The sequence below is a fragment of the Mustela nivalis genome (genome assembly GCF_964662115.1).
Source record: "Mustela nivalis genome assembly, chromosome: 6".
Taxonomy (NCBI): Eukaryota; Metazoa; Chordata; class Mammalia; order Carnivora; family Mustelidae; genus Mustela; species Mustela nivalis.
Window position 1 is genome coordinate 11,021,033 of NC_139025.1, and position 16,983 is coordinate 11,038,015.

The following is a 16,983-nucleotide window of genomic DNA, read 5'->3' on the forward strand; positions in this document are numbered from 1 at the left end:
ACTTAGCCAGGTGGCAGTTCCCGCTCCTGGTCCCTCCCCCACACAAGGGGCATCCCCCACCCTCTACTCCTGCTTTATGATTGATCCTTCCCCAAAGCGGTGGCTCCCCCCGCCCGGCACCTGCGGAGGTTTTCAAAGAGCTGGGATAGCTGGGTCCCACTCCCAGAGATTCTGACTTAATTGGTCTGAGACGGGGCCCAAGCACCAACACCCTTTAGAACCTTTTTATATACTTGTAAAAGTATATACAAATACATACGTTTTAATTAATATTTTTCTTTTTAAAGTTCCTCTTCTTCTTTTTATGTAGACTTCGCACCCAACGTGGGGCCTTAACTCACAACCCCGAGATCAAGAGTCCCTCGCTCCACCGACTGAGACAGCCGGGCGCCCCTATCCTTTAAGTAGAAGTGTCATTGCAGAATAATGTGGTTACAGAGGATCGTACAGACCACACTTGAGCAGGTTCCTTACGAAGGGAGCCGACCGATCCCGAAACCGTTTAGGCCAAGAAATAGAGTGTGACTGGTTCCCCAGAAGCCTCTGTCATGTCTCCTCCCCAGTTAGTAACCAGCAACGGTCTGCCTCCCATCCTCATAGCTTAGTCTGCCTGGAACTTTACAGCAGTTGAATCATGGATCTATGTTCATTTTTGCTCGCTGTGGCTGTGTGAGCTTCACCCTCTTGCGAGCAGTGGTGGTCTGTCTGTCTCACGGGTGCACGCTGTCTATCACGGAGATATCCCACAGCACCAGTCCGTTCAAATGCTGACAGACATTTGGGTAGTTGCACTCCGTTCTGTTATGAGTCGTGCTGCGATGAGTATTTTTGAACTTGTCTTATGGTGAATACATGGACCCAGTTCTCTCGGCCATGGAGCTACGAGTGGAATTTTGGGGTCACAGGATGCGTTGGCTCAGGTTTAGCAAACACCATTGATTTTCCAAAGTGGTTTGACCATTCAACACTCCTTCCAGTGGTGGTGAGTGTTCCCGATGCCCCACATCCTCCCCAACACTTGGCGGTGGTCATCTTTTCCACTTGGGCCATTCTTTTTTTTTTTTCTTCTTCTTTTTTTTTAGAGAAAGAGACAGCGTGCAAGGGAGGGGGCAGAGAGTGAGAGAGAATCTCAGGCAAGCACCACGCCAGCCAGGAGCTCAATGTGGGCCTTGATTTCATGATCCTGTAATCATGACCTGAGCCAAAATTGGGAGTCGGAAGCTTAACCCCCGGTGCCCCCTGCTTGAGCCACACTGTTGGGTGGACGGTAGTACTGCATTAGGATCTTAATTTGAGTGTCCTCCCAAATGCTTAGAAAATCAAGCATCCTTACATTTGGTTTTTGGCCACTTGGATATCTTCTTTGGGATGTGCCTGGCTTAGTCTTTTGGGGGGTCAGTTCATAGGGCCACAAGAATGCTGGGTAGAAAAGCACTCCAAATAAGCACGGATTCTCGTGATCTGGGTCTGCTGGCTGCTGCAGAGGGGCTGACGTAGGCCATGGGGTGCTGGGTCTGCTGGGTAGGGGCCCCCCGTGCAGGTCGGGCTCAGGCAGCCCCAAGTTGTTCGGGTCACTCTGGGGCCCAGCGAACGGGCAGTGGCTCCAGGGGGAGCTCTTCTCCTGTCGATGCAGAAGGGAGCAAGCTCCAGGCCCAAGCACCTGTCAAGGGGCTGCTTTATCGTGCCCCCAACATTCATTGGCCGGATGAAGTCACATGGCCAAGCCCACTCTCAGTAGAGAAGGGAGGGGGACGCCCTGCCGCCAAGGAGAGGGGAGTGAGTATTTGCCAAACAAACCAAATTATAACACTGGTATTTTGGATATTTTTTAAATGGCCTCATGTGGTTCTCATGTTCTGCTAAGGCTGAGAACCATTGACCTACAGTCACATTGCATGTCAGCCAGTCAAAACAAAAAGCAGGCTTAGTGAGTTTACTTCATTTCCTAAAATCAGCTGATTCAACCAAAGTTCACTTCTCCCTGAGGCAATTTTTTGTAAGGAAGGGAGTCCTTGGAATTCACATGGCAAATTACTGTCATGATTGATTTTAACTAGATCATACACGCTGAAGCAGCAGGCCCATGTCTGATCTGTCTCCAACGTTCTCAGCCCAAGCACGGCACAGAGATGAGGAGAAATACCGGCACGGGATGTTGTCAGATAACTGGAAGGAAGGGATGCAAGCCCTGTTGTGTGAGCTCCCTGAAGGCAGGCATTTTTGTCCATTGGCATCATTGCTGTATCACCAGTGCTTAGAGGAGTGCCTGATACAAAGTAGGTGCTCACCGAGTACTCTCTCAGTTAATGAAGCATGCATGCACATGTGGACAAGCTGCCTGGAATGGAAAAATGAATGGTGGGTGAGTGGAGAGTTCGTTGGGTAGATAGAGGTATGAGTGGATGGTTGGATGGACGGATGGATGGATGGTTGGATGGATGGGACGGTGGATGGATAAATGGACAGGTGAGTGGGCAGATAGATCATGGGATGGATAATGGTTGGATGAACCGATGATCAGGTCATTGGGTAAATGGACAGGTGTGGGTGGGTAAATGAGTAGATGGGAGACAGAAGGACACATGGGAGAATGAGTAAATGGGACAGGTGAGCGAATGGATGGATGGATGGTGAGAGAGGTGGGTGGACAGGTGAGAAGACAAGAGGATGGATAGATGTACAGATGAATGGGTGTCTGGGTGGTTCAAAGGACATGAATGGATAGAAAATGATTGTGAGCTTGCCACAGGAAAGTACAGCCTTCGCTGTTGGTGAACATTACTCTCTTGCAAAATTGTTAGTGACCAGGATGGTTTTGGTCTCCTCACAGGGCTTTCTGGTTTGCTGCTTCCTCCTCCCCACGGAGTACCTCTCTTCTGGTGGCCAAGGTGAGAGGTGGGAGAGGATGGCCACGGAGATCAGCGCTCGGGGCAGACAGCGCGCCATCGGGCATGAGGAGTATAGTCTGTATAGCAGCCTGAGTGAGGATGAGCTGGTCCAGATGGCCATTGAGCAGAGCCTGGCTGACAAGACTCGGGGCCCAACCACTGCTGAGGCCACCGTGTCCACACGCATCAACCGCCAACCTGCCCATTTCTACCCATGGACCAGGTGAGTGAGGCGAGGGCAACTAGGGCAACGGTAAGGGGCTCATCCCAATCCAAGACCAAAGTCTCCTGGTCTATAAGGTGCATTTTTACACCTTAATGACTTCACATTTGTTATCTAAACCCTTCTGAATTTGGTGGTGCCAAGCACTGTGGTAGGTAGTCTACTCACTTCACCTTGTTTAACCCTCTTGGGGACCTTCCAAGAGGTTTTATGCTATATTCCCATTTTACGGATGAGGAAACTGAAGCTCAGGGGCAGTAACTAGTGCCCAGGTGCACAGCTGATAGATGGTGTTGCAGAGACTAGAGCGATCTGGTTGCAAAGCACATGGCTTGGCTTGGTACCACTGGCTTTATCTTTGAATGCCGTGGAGTTGGTGTTCTGAGTCCAAGCAGAGCTCCCAAACCCATCTATGCAACCTCCCTGGGAAAAAACATGTCTGAGAAGCAGGTGACATCTGCCCAGCAAAGCCACCCTACCTCCTCGTTCTGGCTCCCTCTCCCCAGCATGACGTCAACATCCCAGTGGCAGGACCACACCACAGGGCAGCCCTGTGTTGTGTCCGTAGAAATAGGACATGGGCCACACCTGCAGTAACATATGCAATTTTGAATATCCTAATAGCCACACTAAAAAGTAAAGACGAACAGATGAAACTAATTTAGGTCTCAAATCATATCATCTCCACATGTCATCCATATCTAGTCCTTGGAATCCAGTGTATTTTGCACTCACAGAACACCTTCATTCAGCCCAGACGTGTCTCAACGGCTCACTAGCCCCACATGGGCAGTGGCTACCGTTCTAGACAGCATACCGTCTTCGTAGGAGGAGGCATCCCAGAGATGTAATTAAGCATTGGATCTTAAAATGCTTTTAGAAAGGAAATATATAAAATTAAAAACACTTTTGTTCATCACTGAGTCCAAGTCAGGTATGTATTTGGGGGTGGGAGGCTGAGGGAGGGGGATTGCTGGATGACAGCGTTGTGTGGTCTTAGGACATGGGCCTCAAATCTCATTGTCTCCAGCCACCAACTGACTTGCTAGGTGGCCTTGAGCAAGTCCCTTAAGCCCTCTTGGCAACAGACAGAGACCATTTCCAATGTCCTGTCCCCTGAGGATACCCACCAGGTCTTCCCCACGTGACCCTGGCCCTTGCTGAGGCTGGACCTCCTCTGCCAGACAGATGGGGCAAAGGCCTGGGATGCCCCAGGCCACACTGAGACGCCCCTTCTTTAAAGGGGAAGGCAGATAGGTAGCCTCCTTGGGCGGCTGGAGGAAGTGGGAAGGCTCCAGGTTACTGAGTTTGCCCTGAGAGGGTCCCATTCTGAAACCCAGCCTGAGAAACAGAAGCGAGGACCCAGCGCCAAGGACTCTCCATGCCCGGTGTTCGGGGAGGCCCCGGTTCCTCTTCTAGCTGGTTCAGCCCAAGTCAGACCACAAGTTCCTCTTTCTCAGGAGGGGATCAGATAGAGACAAGAGCACCCCCCAACCTGCCCCGGTGCATCTGCAGCCTTCTCTCCAGTGTGGGAGCCACCCGGGGCGTCCTGGGGACACCTACAAACATTAGCACCGAGTGGGCTCATGAGGCCCAGGTCCTGACCTCTTCCTTCCTGTGGTGCACGAGGAAGTAGAGACCCACCATGGGACACAAACTCTTACCAACCTCCCAAGAAAAAGGCTCTCACGAGAAGGGAAGTGACTTATCCAGGGTCATGCACCCCTCACCTAAATTCCAGGCACAAGTAACTTAGGGGACAAGGTTCAACGAGCATCTTCTCACTCTGGATGTGAGCTGAAACCTTCAGATTCAGTTCTGCCCTTCCGTCTCTGGGAGAAGATGGGTCCTGCTGGGGGAGCTGAGCCCTCCATCCCCAGATGCCCACCGAGGGCTTCCCATGTGCCCAGCATACGGCCACTCAGTTCATCCTTCCGGAAGCCATGCAAAGGCGTCATTTCTGTGACAGGTTTACGCACACGTGCACCGCAGAGCCAGAAACGGAAGTTCAGACACTAACCAGCTCTGCCCAAACTGCAAAGGCCTCTTTCTGTTCCTGTCCCCCCTCCACTTTGAGGTGGGCTTTGGGTCTCATTACAGCCATCTCGCACCTACAGAGATGCAGGGTCCCCAGCGACAAGAGACACCCAGCTGGTGCGCACATTCCCAGACGTGATTTCAGAAAGTACAGGACCCAACGGAGTCCTGGGTCCCTTTTATCCCCAAATATCACAGTTTCCATCCGAAGACCCAGAGCATCTTTGGGAACAGGACATCACAGGCGTCCTGGGGGCTGTCTCAGATTTCATGTCGCCTCCTCAGCAAAGCCCACCTCCCAGGTCAAAGAGGTCGCCCCCTCACTCGCTCTCTTGGCGGCCAGTTTCCTTCATCACCCCGACTTACAGTTTCTATGTATTTGTTTTGGCCTTGAGGGCAGGGGCCTCACCCATCTTCCTTCCTGAGAAGCCTCCTGTCTAGCGCACAGCGCATGGCCCGAGGCAAACACCAAACACTCGCTCTCTGTGAGCGAATAATGAGTGCATAAGAGAATGTGAGTGAAGAGGCAGCAGAGCAGAGTGGAAAGAGAAGTGGGCTTGGAGGTTCGAATTCTTCCTCTGTCACGACTGGCTGTGTGGCCTCAGGCAAGTTACTTAACCTTTCTGAGCCCCAACGGGCTTCTCCTTAAAATGGTGACAACAAAACCTAGTGTCCCCCAACTTGCAGTGTTTTTATGCAAAGCAAGTGAAATATTGGCACCTTCCTCACACCCCACAGCTTGAATCGACCTCCCCCAGCTCCTCCCTGACCACCTGGAGTGCTCATGTCATGACTGCCTCTGTTTCTTGGACAAGCTTCTGTGTCACTCTAGGAAGGCATTATCTCGCCTCCTGAGAGTGTCCCCAACTATACTATATGACCTCTTTGGGGACAGGGAACAGATATTGCTCACTTTTATATCCCCAGTGCTTGGCAAAGAGCCCCCAGGTCACTGTAGGTGCCCCAGAAATGTTTTTAGGCAAATAAATGCATTTTGAAACCAATAAAATGCTTTGTTTTTATAAGATTTTTTTTTTAATTTCTTTGACAGAGAGAGATCACAAGTAGGCAGAGAGGCAGGCAGAGAGAGAGGAGGAAGCAGGCTCCCTGCTGAGCAGAGAGCCCGATGCGGGACTCGATCCCAGGACCCTGAGATCATGACCTGAGCCGAAGGCAGCGGCTTAACCCACCGAGCCACCCAGGCGCCCAAAACCAATAAAATGCTTTGTAAATAGACTTTATTGATATCATCTTGTGACCAAAATGGCGGCTGTAGACATAAAGGTCAACTGAGCCATGGGGATCCTAAACACAAAAGCAAGATCAGCATCTCAGAGGAAATATAAGGTGCCCTTCTAAAACCATTTTTTTTAAAAGATTTTATTTATTTATCTCAGGGAGAGAGAGAGAGAACACGAGTTGGAGGTGAGAGCAGCAGAGGGATAGGGAGAAGCAGACTCCCTGCAGAGCAGGGAGCCTGGCGCAGGACTCGATTCCAGAACCCAGGGATCATAACCAGAGCCGAAGGCAAACACTCAACCCACTGAGCCACCCAGGTGCCCTTCTGATGCCATTTTTTCCAACTTGCTTCTCTCCCATCGCTGTGTAAGGATGAAGTCAGAAACATGCATAGGGACCATTGGCCAAGCCTTAGCCCACTGAGCGCTCTCTGAAAGGCAGACCCAACTTCCCATCCCATAGAGAAGTAGGGTTTCAGGCAGTCAGGAAATAGGGAGCCCAAGGTTACAATGATGGACCAGCTAGAGTGGGCCTAGGAAGCTGGGTCTTCCCAGTCTTTAAACTTCTGAATTTTTTTAAGGTTACATTTCTAAGAATACAAAGGAGGAAAGCATGAAGTAGGAACGTGTTTGGGCTGATGTATGCACAGCTACAAATAATTCAGATTGAGCCGCCCACAGCTACCATGTTCTTACAGTGAACAAGTTGCCTTCCTGGCACCTGGATGTGAATCAGGCCTCACCCCTTCCCTCCCCAGGTTTGCCATCTAACAAGGGTCCCAAATGTACATAACGACCCATCAGGAAGGGTGCAGCAAAGAGGTTTGCCTCAGTTTCAGAGGGACACAGAGTGGGTCGTTCACTCAGTCAAGCAGGTGGGCTTTGCAGGATGAACAGGAGTTTGCTAAGCAGGCTAGAGGAAGCAGACAGCTGAGCCTCAGTTTCCTCTTCTGCAAAAGAGAGCCAATTATGCCTCCTTCACAAAATGGACCAGAGGATGAAAGGAGATGCTCTGTGCCATGTGTCTCTATCACAAGGCAAGCCATGAGGCGAGCACTCAACAAATCCCAGGTATGGACGGGAAGCAAAAGTTGCTGCCCTTTGGAATTCATGTTTTCCTCTACATGGGACTCCTCTCTGGTTGGCCCAGAAAGAATGGATTGGCCAGCCGGTGGGAGGCTGATTCCAGAAACCCAAGGGAAGGGGGGTAGAGGTGGCTTGACCACGTGAGCTCTTATTCTCCTTACCCTGGAGGGCTGGGGGCTGCTTCTCTGGGAACTTAAGGTCCTGCCACGGCGCCACACAAAACCAAGATTACCATTTGGGATATTACCCCTTTGAAGACTTTTGTTTTGTTTCATTTATTTAAATGTATCAAGCACCTGGTGTGTGTCAGGCACTGTACCTGACTCCTGTATTGATGAAGGCTTAGTGTGAGGACCGGAGGAGAGGACAAATAGAAGGTAGTGGGCTTAGGGCAGACTCTTGTACTCCCTAGCTGTCTCCCCCTTGAAGAGGCCTGCTTGTCTCTGTTCAGCCAGGTCCAGCCCAATTCCATGCCCTTCCTCGGGCTGGTGGCTCACTGAGAAGTTAGGGGGCAGAAGCTGTCCTCATAGCCTTTCTCTGTAGCCGCACCGAGCCTGACTTGTGTCTGAAGTTATGGGCCAGCTGGACTCCAGGACTGTGGGGAGCTGGGTGACACTGATGCACTCCTGAGCCCCTCCCCCTCCCCGTCGCCCGACCTGCCCACCCACATGAAGTCCCGGCGCCCTACCTGGACCTCTTCTAGGGCATGACCTGCACCCACATCCCGCCAGGTTCCTCTCACCTCTGATGACTCAGCCCCTGTGGTTTTCTCTGCTGGGAATTCCCCTGCTCAGGGCCGAGAGGAAGGGGAGCCAGCAGCCTGGACGGGACTGGGCCTCGCTCCCCCTCCAGCATGCCTGTCCCTAAAGCCAAGTTAATGACCCTCTACGGGGCTCCCAGGGGAGCTCCTGCTCTCTTTCCCCCCTCCCCCGTGGCCTGTGGCTGTCTAGGTCCTTGTTTCCCACCCCACTGGCCTCCAGACATTGTGGGGGTGCACAAAAGTGTCCTGCTGACTGGTATCTCGGGCGCTGGCACGAAGCTTGGGATGGACCGAGGACTGGGGAACTCTTGCTACAGGGAACTCAGTCTGTCTGCTTCCTCGTCCATGAAACGGGAACAACACAGCGCCGGCCTGCATCAGCTGGTGGGGAGGCTGGAAGCGAGGCTCTGGCCTGCATAGTCTAGAGGGACACCCCCGACGCCATCACTGTCACCCCCGCCAGCTCGCTGGCCGCATCTTGCTGCTGTCATTTTACCATCAGAGATGGCCCTGGCTTTAGGGTGTGTGGTGGGTTTTTTTTTATCAGCACTTTTCACCTTGCTAGACACATCCTAACAACAGTAGGTGACGGGAGGCCACACACACTGGCCCCGGTGCGGGCGGCCGGGACCTGAGATCGTGTGCGGACTGAGACCCAGGGCTCCGTCCAGACCACAGGCTGCGGGACTGCGAGGTGGGCCTGGCCCCGGGGCTGCCTGCCACCAACCGCAGCGTGCACTCATTTCCCTGGGGGGTGGGGTGGAGAGGGGGCCTCGGCGGGGGGCCCGCCTTTGCACCCCTGTCCCAGGATGTGGTCTCCTAGATCTGTCTGACAGGCAGTTCCCACGTAAGCCACAGCGGCAAGGAAAACCCCACTCTGGTCCTGCCCGCGCACCTGGCAAATGGGGAAACCAAGGCACAGGGCTGTACAGGGCCTTGTGCAAAGTCGCAGGCCTGTCAGAATGGAGGCCTTCGAGCAGGGGGGTGGGGGAGATTGAAGAGGGGAGAAGACCCCACCTCTGGGGAGCTCTGCACGCAGATGTGAATCTGCCTCCGCTCGCCTCACTTCCCCGCTGCAGCCATGAGCCTCCTCTCGGGGCCTCAGTTTCCCCGTCTCTGAAGGTCAGGGACATGCACCCACTCTAGAGGACAAACGAGTGAGCACTTGCGGGCACCGTACTCAAGCTAGTGGTGCTCCGGAGGAATGGCTGCTGGCGGGAGACGGAGAGGGGGACAGAGAGGGGGAAAGGACACCATGAGGACGGTGAAGGCGGCCAGCCTGGTGGGCCCCCCGCCCCCAGGGGGCTGAAGCATAGGCGCAGGTTTTCCTTCCTTCCCCTGCGTCCTGGCCTTGCCGAGGGTGTCCACAAAATCTGTAGGTTCTGCTCCATCTTGAAAGAACGTGGGTCCTTGTCAAGGTCAAGGTTCCAGCACCTCCAAACACCACTAGCAGCAGTGTCCCCCTCGATCCCATGGGGGTACCCCTGTGGGGCGCAGGACACCAGGCCAGGCCTGCTGTGGGGTCCGTGGCCCCAGGGCCCAAGCTGTCACAGGTGCGGTCGGCATGGGCCACACGCCCCGTCCTCACGGTCACCCCCGTCAGTCACATGCGTGGAGTGGCCACCAAACCTCCTTTCACTCTCTCATCCTCACCACAGCCCAAGGGGTGGGAAACTGAGGCTCAAAGAAGCAAAAGAATGATTCCGTTAAGGATGGATGATGCGTGCCAAGCACCCCTGAGTCCGGACGCCAGCTGGGCTCACCGGCTCCAGCCTCCCCCATCTTCCCACACTGGGCTCTGCAGGCAACAAAGCCCAGAAAAGTCCAACCTGTCTAATGTCCCTGGCCAGGATGTGCCAGAGCCTAGATCTGAACCCGTGTCAGTCTGACTCCATGCCCTGGCCGTGAAGCCTTTTGCACTAACTTCCCTACTGTTAGCTCCTGCCTTCAGGACGGCAGGACCCTCTAACAAGGACCCAGCCACATGGAGGTGCGAGTACCTGGTCTGGCTTCCCAGCTCTGCTCCCCCGTCCCCCGCCCCTCCAGGGACCTCTTTGCCTATCCCCACTGGGACCGAGCCTGGCCGGCGCGAGATGGAGCCCCCTTTCATCCAGGGACCTGCTGCTGACCCCTTCTCGCATCCTCCTGGGTGAAGAATGTCACCTTGCTTCCTATCTGCCTCCCGCGTGGTTGGCTGGGGAGGGGGCCTGGGGGTGGGGATGAGGTTAACCTCATTGTTGTCTTATATGGTCATTTAAATCTCCCAGGGCTTCCTCCAAGGGCCAAAAATAATCCAGAGACACAGCAGCTGTGTCCAGCACACGAAAGAGGACCGGCCATCTGCTTTGGTTCAGAGCTCTGTGTCTGTCCGTCAGTCTCTCCCCTCGCTAGCCCTCCATCCCGGCTCCTGCCTCCGGCCATGACCCGCTTCTCATATGCAGAATATTTTTCCCTCTTTCATTCCTGCCCTGCGCCCTCCAGGTCGACTGTGCCTCCCGAGAACCCGCCCGCCTCGGCCCCCAAGGGCCTGTTCCAAGGGGTCATGCAGAAGTACAGGAACTCCCAGCTGGCGTAAGTGACCCCCCGCCCCTGAGAGCGGCCAAGTTCACCCTTCCAACTAGGGTTAGTGGAGGGCGGGGAGCGGGGAGCAGGCCTGCAGGCTGAAGGAAGGGGGGCGTTCCGGAGGGACCTCCCAGGCACGCGCCTCCCAGGTGTGCCCCCCTGAGCCCCAGCTGCCGCTGCTGAGCTGGGCTTCGTGCTCACAGACTCAGCTCCTCAAGGGACTGTAAGCCGTGCCGTGCCTGTGATTAACGCCTCCATGCCCCCAGAGTGGGCCCCGGGGGGCCCCCCTCCAGCCCTGGGATCCTGGAGACCCAGAGGAGCTCAGAGCAGAAGCTGATGAGCCGGCCTTGCCTTCTATCAGCCCAGTCGCCCCCACGCGTCACTGCGGGGACATGGGAGCACATCCACAAGGCTCACACCCATGGGTTTTGTTTTGCTTCCTTGCCTCTCTCTATTTGCTCCATGGCAGGTGGTAAAATCCAGAATTAATCCGAGCTGTAGGAGGGGTTCTGTGCGCCTGGCCCCGGGGTGCCGGGCTCTGTGTGTCCCCCTTTTCTGCTCCCCCATATTGCCCCCAGAAGCAGTTAAAAGCCAAAGAGGGGCCCCATCGTAGAAGCCCTATTTCCTCGCTCCAGTTAATGTTGCCGAGGAGAGGAGGCAATTGGCCAGTGTTCTGTGTCTCTTCCCAGCTCTTTCCAAACCCTGCTGCCCCCACTTTCTTGGTGCCATGGGGGGAATTCTAACCGTCTGGGAGACGGGGACCCGGGCTCTACTCTCAGCACGGCTGCCTCCTTCAGTGTGGCTGCCTGGGAGTCACCGTCCTCTCTCAATCTCCCCTCTCTGCAAGACAAGGTAGGGGATTGCAGAGTGGCCTCCCTGGCCCGTCCAGCTCCTTAGTCTCTGATGGTCTGACACCCCCTGCAGCCTCCCCAACCCTCGGGGCGGGGCTTGGGCTGAACTCACAGAGCTTCGGGTCCGTGCCTCAAGCTGGGCGGCAGGTCCGGGAGTGTTCTCAAGCACTGCACACCCCCCAGGCCACAAGACCAGGCAGCCCTCCTCTCTTCCACTTCAGCCGGGGCCCCACAGGAGACCTCCTAGGGGAAACAGAATACATACCCCACCGGGGCTTCTCCTGACACCAGCAGGGGCTGCTCTGGCCGCTCGTAAGAAGAACCCAGCAAGGTGATAGTGACGGCGTTGATGGGGACTTTGGGGCTTATCTGGTCGGTTACCCGGCGTGCTCGCGGGTCTGTCCCTTAACCAGCATCTGTGCTCTGACGCTATTAATAACCAGAGAGGCTGAGAGTCAGGAGGAAGTGCCTGGGGCCACGGAGGAAGTAGCTGGAAGGGTAAAGTGGAGGGGGGGGCGGAGGGGCTCTGTAGACCCTCTGGGCTTATCCTGGCCCCTGACGTGGGTGAGGATCTTGGGAATAAGCCCAGCCTCCAGTCTCACCTTCTCCATCTAGAAAATGGACCACTTAGGCAGATCAGTCCCCGGGATTAGATCTGGGAATCACAGCATTCCAGGACGGAGGGAGGGGAGCTTAGTGAATGAATGAATGAATGAATGAATGAAGTAGCAAAGAAGTTTTCATTCACATTAGCCCTGAAATCTTCCCGATATTCGGAAGTTTCACACTGCAAAGGTTTCAGATGTATTAATCTTTCAAGTATATAAGTCTTTCCGCCACTGAAGGTTCTGGGGGTGAGGAGCCAAGGAGGGGTTGGAAAGACCCCACAGAGATGCTCGCTGAAAAGAGCCCCCCTCGGAGGGACTCTGGTCTCAGAGCTGCTTAAAGGGTAAACTGGCCAAGATTCTTGGTAAACTCCGGAGCGCTGGGCTGGACCCTGCCACGGGGTTAGCTGTCCATCCCTTTGGCGGCTGCCAGCGTGTGCCTGCATCCTTGTGGTAGAAATGGTCTGGGTGTGACCTTTGAGGCAGCCCTGGAGGCCGCAGGGACAGAGGGGCTCCCTAATTCTCTTTTGGCCACCAAGGAGCTCTGTCTAACAGAGACCCCCGGTTTCCATCTGTGGAAGTGAATGAACTTGCATGTTTCGGCCCATTTTGTGTAGACTTTCCCTGCAGGGTGCCCACTCGGAGCCAAGGGCATGGAAGTGCCCCCAGATCCAGGGATGCTCATGGGGGGCCAAACACAGGTGATGCTTGATCAGAGCCCCCACAGTAACTTTTACAGAACAGTATGTCCTCCAAACACTCCCAAGCAGGTGACTGCAAAGAATGTTTTGAGCAAGATATTTTATTTTCTTTAAAGAATTTATGTATTTGTTTGAGAAAGAATGAGAGAAAGAGAAATCATGAGTTGGGGGGAGCGATAGAGGGAGCAGCAGCCCCCCCTCCAGCAGGGAGTCCAGTGCAGGACCCCATCCTAGGACCCTGGGATGACCTGAGCTGAAAGCAGACATTGAATCAGCTGAGCCACCCAGGCACTCCTGAGCAAGATATTTTAAAAATTCCCAAAGAAACAAGTGAAATGCTAAGCAGGGAGAGGCCTTTTATTTTTTTATTTTTTTAAATAAAAGGAATGAAGGAGTGAAATAATTGTTGGGGTTCCTAAATTCTTATTTTTCCTCCCTCCCTTCGCCCCTTCCTTCCTTCATCCCTCTGTCCTTCCTTTCTCCACTTTCTCCCTCTCTTCCTTCCTTCTTTCCTTTCTTTCTTTCTCTTTCTTTCCTTCCTCCAGAAAATATTTACTGAGCACCTATTACGAAGCAGACTCTGAGCTGGGCCCTGAGAGTGAAGTCATGAGAGATGAAAGGAATAAAGAAATAAAGACACTGTTCCTGTCTTCTTGGAACTCAGTCCAGTGGGGAGACAGACAGTAGTCAAACGACCATTCAAAGCCTTGTCAAGGCCAGCGATGCCATGAGGGCTCAGGACCGGAGGCAGGGAGAGACGCTGGCCTGCCCCCCCACCCCCAGGCTGAGCCTGCCAGGCCTGAGGAAGCCGTGATGGAAAGCGGAGGGACGGATAAGCTGGAGGGTCCAAGGTCAGGGCCAAGGTCGGGGCTGAGTTCCAGAGCACACCCTTGTGGGTTAGGAAGGATTATTCTCCTTATTGAGGAAGATACGGGCCGCCGGGGGCCTGAGCACCTGTTCCAGACCAGCAGGGGCAGGCAGAACCGAGTGGTCCCACGGCCAGCACTGCCCCCGGCCACCCGTCGTCCTCTTTCTCCTCTTGGAGAGAGGCTGCCCTGCCCCGCTTCTGCCCTGCCTGGGTCCTGAGGAATAACCCTCCCCTTCCTGTCACAGGCCTGTGGACCCTGTGCTGAAGGCCATCAAGGAAGGGGACGAAGAGGCCTTGAAGGCCATGATCAAGGCGGGGAAGAATCTCGCAGAGCCCAACAAGGAGGGCTGGCTGCCGCTGCACGAGGCGGCCTACTACGGCCAGCTCCGCTGCCTAAAGGCCCTGCAGCAAGGTGAGGGGACAGCTCTGGGCGCAGCAGGGGGTGGGAGCAGGACTCCAGGGCAGAGAGTCCCTCCTTCTGGAGCTTCGTGTTCTTTGCTCCACAGATCTTGGCAGGGCTGGTGGAGCCAGGCAGGGTCATCACCCCACTGCAGAGCCGAAATCACCAGGCTGGGAGAAGGAAGTGGCTTGTCCTCCCCCACCCCCCCGCCCACCCCCGGCTGCCACCTCTGCAGGCCTTTCGGGACAGGAGAGCCCAATTCCTAGAAAAGGAATGAGGGAGGGCTGACTTTGGGGGAGAGCCACTGCCAGCTTGTTCCAGAATGTTCCAGGGGTTGATCTGGTGTGGAAAATACCACAGCTGTGCCGAGGCCCCGCCAAGGCCGTCCCCCACAGCTGTGGGAACCTGGGCAAATCATGCCTCCTCTCTGAGCCCCGGCATCCCCCACACCAGATGGGGATCGGTAACACCTGCAACAGGACTCAGCTCTGCCCTGAAGCAGCAGGAACCCTAGACAGCCCACCACCATATGCTAGGGCAGAAACAGCTGTCTGAGACAGAGCTTCTGGCCTTGGCTGGTGGGAGTATAAGGGAAGGACAGGGTCATTCAGAAAGGGAGGGGGCTCAAGCAGGGAAGGCTTCCCAGAGGAGGCGGCGTCTGAGCTGAGTCAATATGACTGGGAAGCTGAAAGAGCCCTGTGAAAGCAGCCAAGTCCAGGGCCAAGAGGATGGATGATAAATTTAGGTAGAGGTCACACACGTCTTTTGTGGAAATTGGGGTTATCTTTGTGCTGGGGAGGAGGGGGTATCTTTCCCCCTCGTGAACTTCCCATCTGTTCTCCCCAGCATACCCGGCCGTCATCGACCAGCGCACCTTGCAGGAGGAAACGGCCCTTTACCTGGCCACGTGCAGGGGACACCTGGACTGCCTCCAGTCTCTGCTCCAGGCTGGGGCCGAGCCTGACATTTCCAACAAGGCCCGAGAGACACCGCTCTACAAAGGTGAGCCCAGCCCCCAAGGGTGGGCTTCCCCTGGGGAAGGCTCCGGAGAGTAGACGGGCAATCGGCAGCACTGGTCCTAAAGTGAATCACCGTCTCATTCCCCGCTTCGCAGCCAGGGGTCTCCTTTGAAAGGACAGTCTCATTCAGGTGTAGGACTTGTATAATTGGGTCGTTCATTCATGCACCTATTCCGGCCCAACGTCCCAAGTCCTCCCTTGGGTGAGGCTCACTGAGGAGCGCCGAGGGCCCAGAAGTGAAAAGATATGATCCGTGCCCATGCGCTCTCCCAGCCCAGGGAGCATCAACACACAGACAATGTAACAGCCAGCTAATGGCCTCACAGAGCTCAGCCTGATGCTCCTGGGAGCTTGGGGGAGGGCCCTAAGGCTGGCGGAGGGGAGGGGCGGGGGGTAAGCCCCCACAAAAGGGGGTGTTTGTGCCGAGTTGGAAAAGGAGGGAGTTACCAGCTGGACAAACAGAGGAGACAGCAGAGGCAGAGGCAAAGAAGCATGAAAGAAAATGTGTACCTCTGGGATGTTTTAAAAAACCCTAGAAACTCCTAACTCACTCAGTATACCATCCAAGGATTTCGGCGTCTCTAGCATATGCCTGGAGTCAAAATCTGAATGATCATAACAGCGGGCATTTACTAAGTGTTTATTATGTGACAGGAGCTGTTCTTCCACTTAACCCTAATATCCATCTACATGTAAGACCAGCCCTACATGGGCAGTATCCCCATTTTACAGATAAGGACCCATGGCATAGAGACGTGGAACGAGACCCCCAGGATTCCATATGTTCCAGCAAGGGCCAGACCTGGGATTTAAACTCACGGAGCTAGCTGCCAGCACTGCACGCTGAGCTATGACATTTTGAAGCCTTCAGATCATGCCTGCACACTGAAGCAATCAGCCTCAGGGCTCATAAATAGGATAGGACCTTTAACTTTGAAACACTACAGAAATCCCTGATTTTCCCATGTGCCTGGTATCCAGTACCTGGAATATTCCATGGGAAACAGGAACTGGGTAGCTGGTAACTGGGTCCCTTGTGCACCCATGGGGGAAGTGTGTCTCAGAAGCCACATCCGCCTGGACACCAGAGCCATGGCCTGGAGACACAGAGGTCCCAGAAAGAACTCCCGAACTGCAGTTCTCAGCCACGGTTGAGGCCCCGGGGCTCCGTGCAGTCCTCCCATGGACCACACACAGTTCTAGAGCGTTCCATGCACTACCTCACCCGGGGCTCCCACAGGATCCTCTCAGGAAGGCTTTGTGATCTCTGGTTTACAGGTGAGGAAACCAAGGCTTTGAGAGGTGGGGAGGTTTGCCTGGGGCCCCTTCTTATGCTCACTCCTGATTGACTCGAAGAAGTGGTTAATTTGGACGAGAGCCCAGCCTCCCTGGTGATAATCCTGGGCCGGAGCCAATGGTGCATTTAGGTTCTAGAAAGCAATGAGGCTGAACAAGGAGGTTTGAGCAGGTCGAGCAGTCTTGAAGAGCTGTACTCAGAAGTCCTATTTTACTTCAGTTTAGGCGCCTGGGTGGCTCAGTCAGTTAAGAAGCTGTCTTTGGCTCAGGTCATGATCCCAGGGTCCCGGGATCGAATCCCGCATCTGGCTCCTTCCTAGTGGGGAGCCTGCTTCCCCCTCTCCCTCTGCCTGCCACTCCCCCTACTTGTGCACTCTCTCTCTCTCTCTCTGTTAAATAAATGAATAAACAATCTTTACGTGAACAGCCTTGAGGGAGAGTTTCGAGCA

The 16,983-nt window shown here is 54.6% G+C and overlaps 1 protein-coding gene and 1 long non-coding RNA gene across 2 annotated transcripts in view; one reads left to right on the forward strand and one right to left on the reverse strand.

The window, feature by feature from the left end:
• The window catches only part of ASB2 (ankyrin repeat and SOCS box containing 2), a 39,985-nt gene that overhangs the window by 9,570 nt on the left and 13,432 nt on the right, over positions 1-16,983 (forward strand). The window contains exons 2-5 of the mRNA XM_082733311.1: positions 2,831-3,111; positions 10,714-10,803; positions 14,065-14,231; positions 15,066-15,221. Coding sequence (XP_082589437.1) covers positions 2,906-3,111; positions 10,714-10,803; positions 14,065-14,231; positions 15,066-15,221 — 619 coding nt within the window. The 5' untranslated portion in view covers positions 2,831-2,905. The remainder of the gene's footprint in view (positions 1-2,830; positions 3,112-10,713; positions 10,804-14,064; positions 14,232-15,065; positions 15,222-16,983) is intronic.
• LOC309866069 lies at positions 1,396-12,523 on the reverse strand. The gene is made up of 2 exons (XR_014312403.1): positions 11,758-12,523; positions 1,396-2,338 (listed from the first exon to the last, which is right to left on the reverse strand). It is a non-coding gene; the product is annotated as an uncharacterized lncRNA (long non-coding RNA).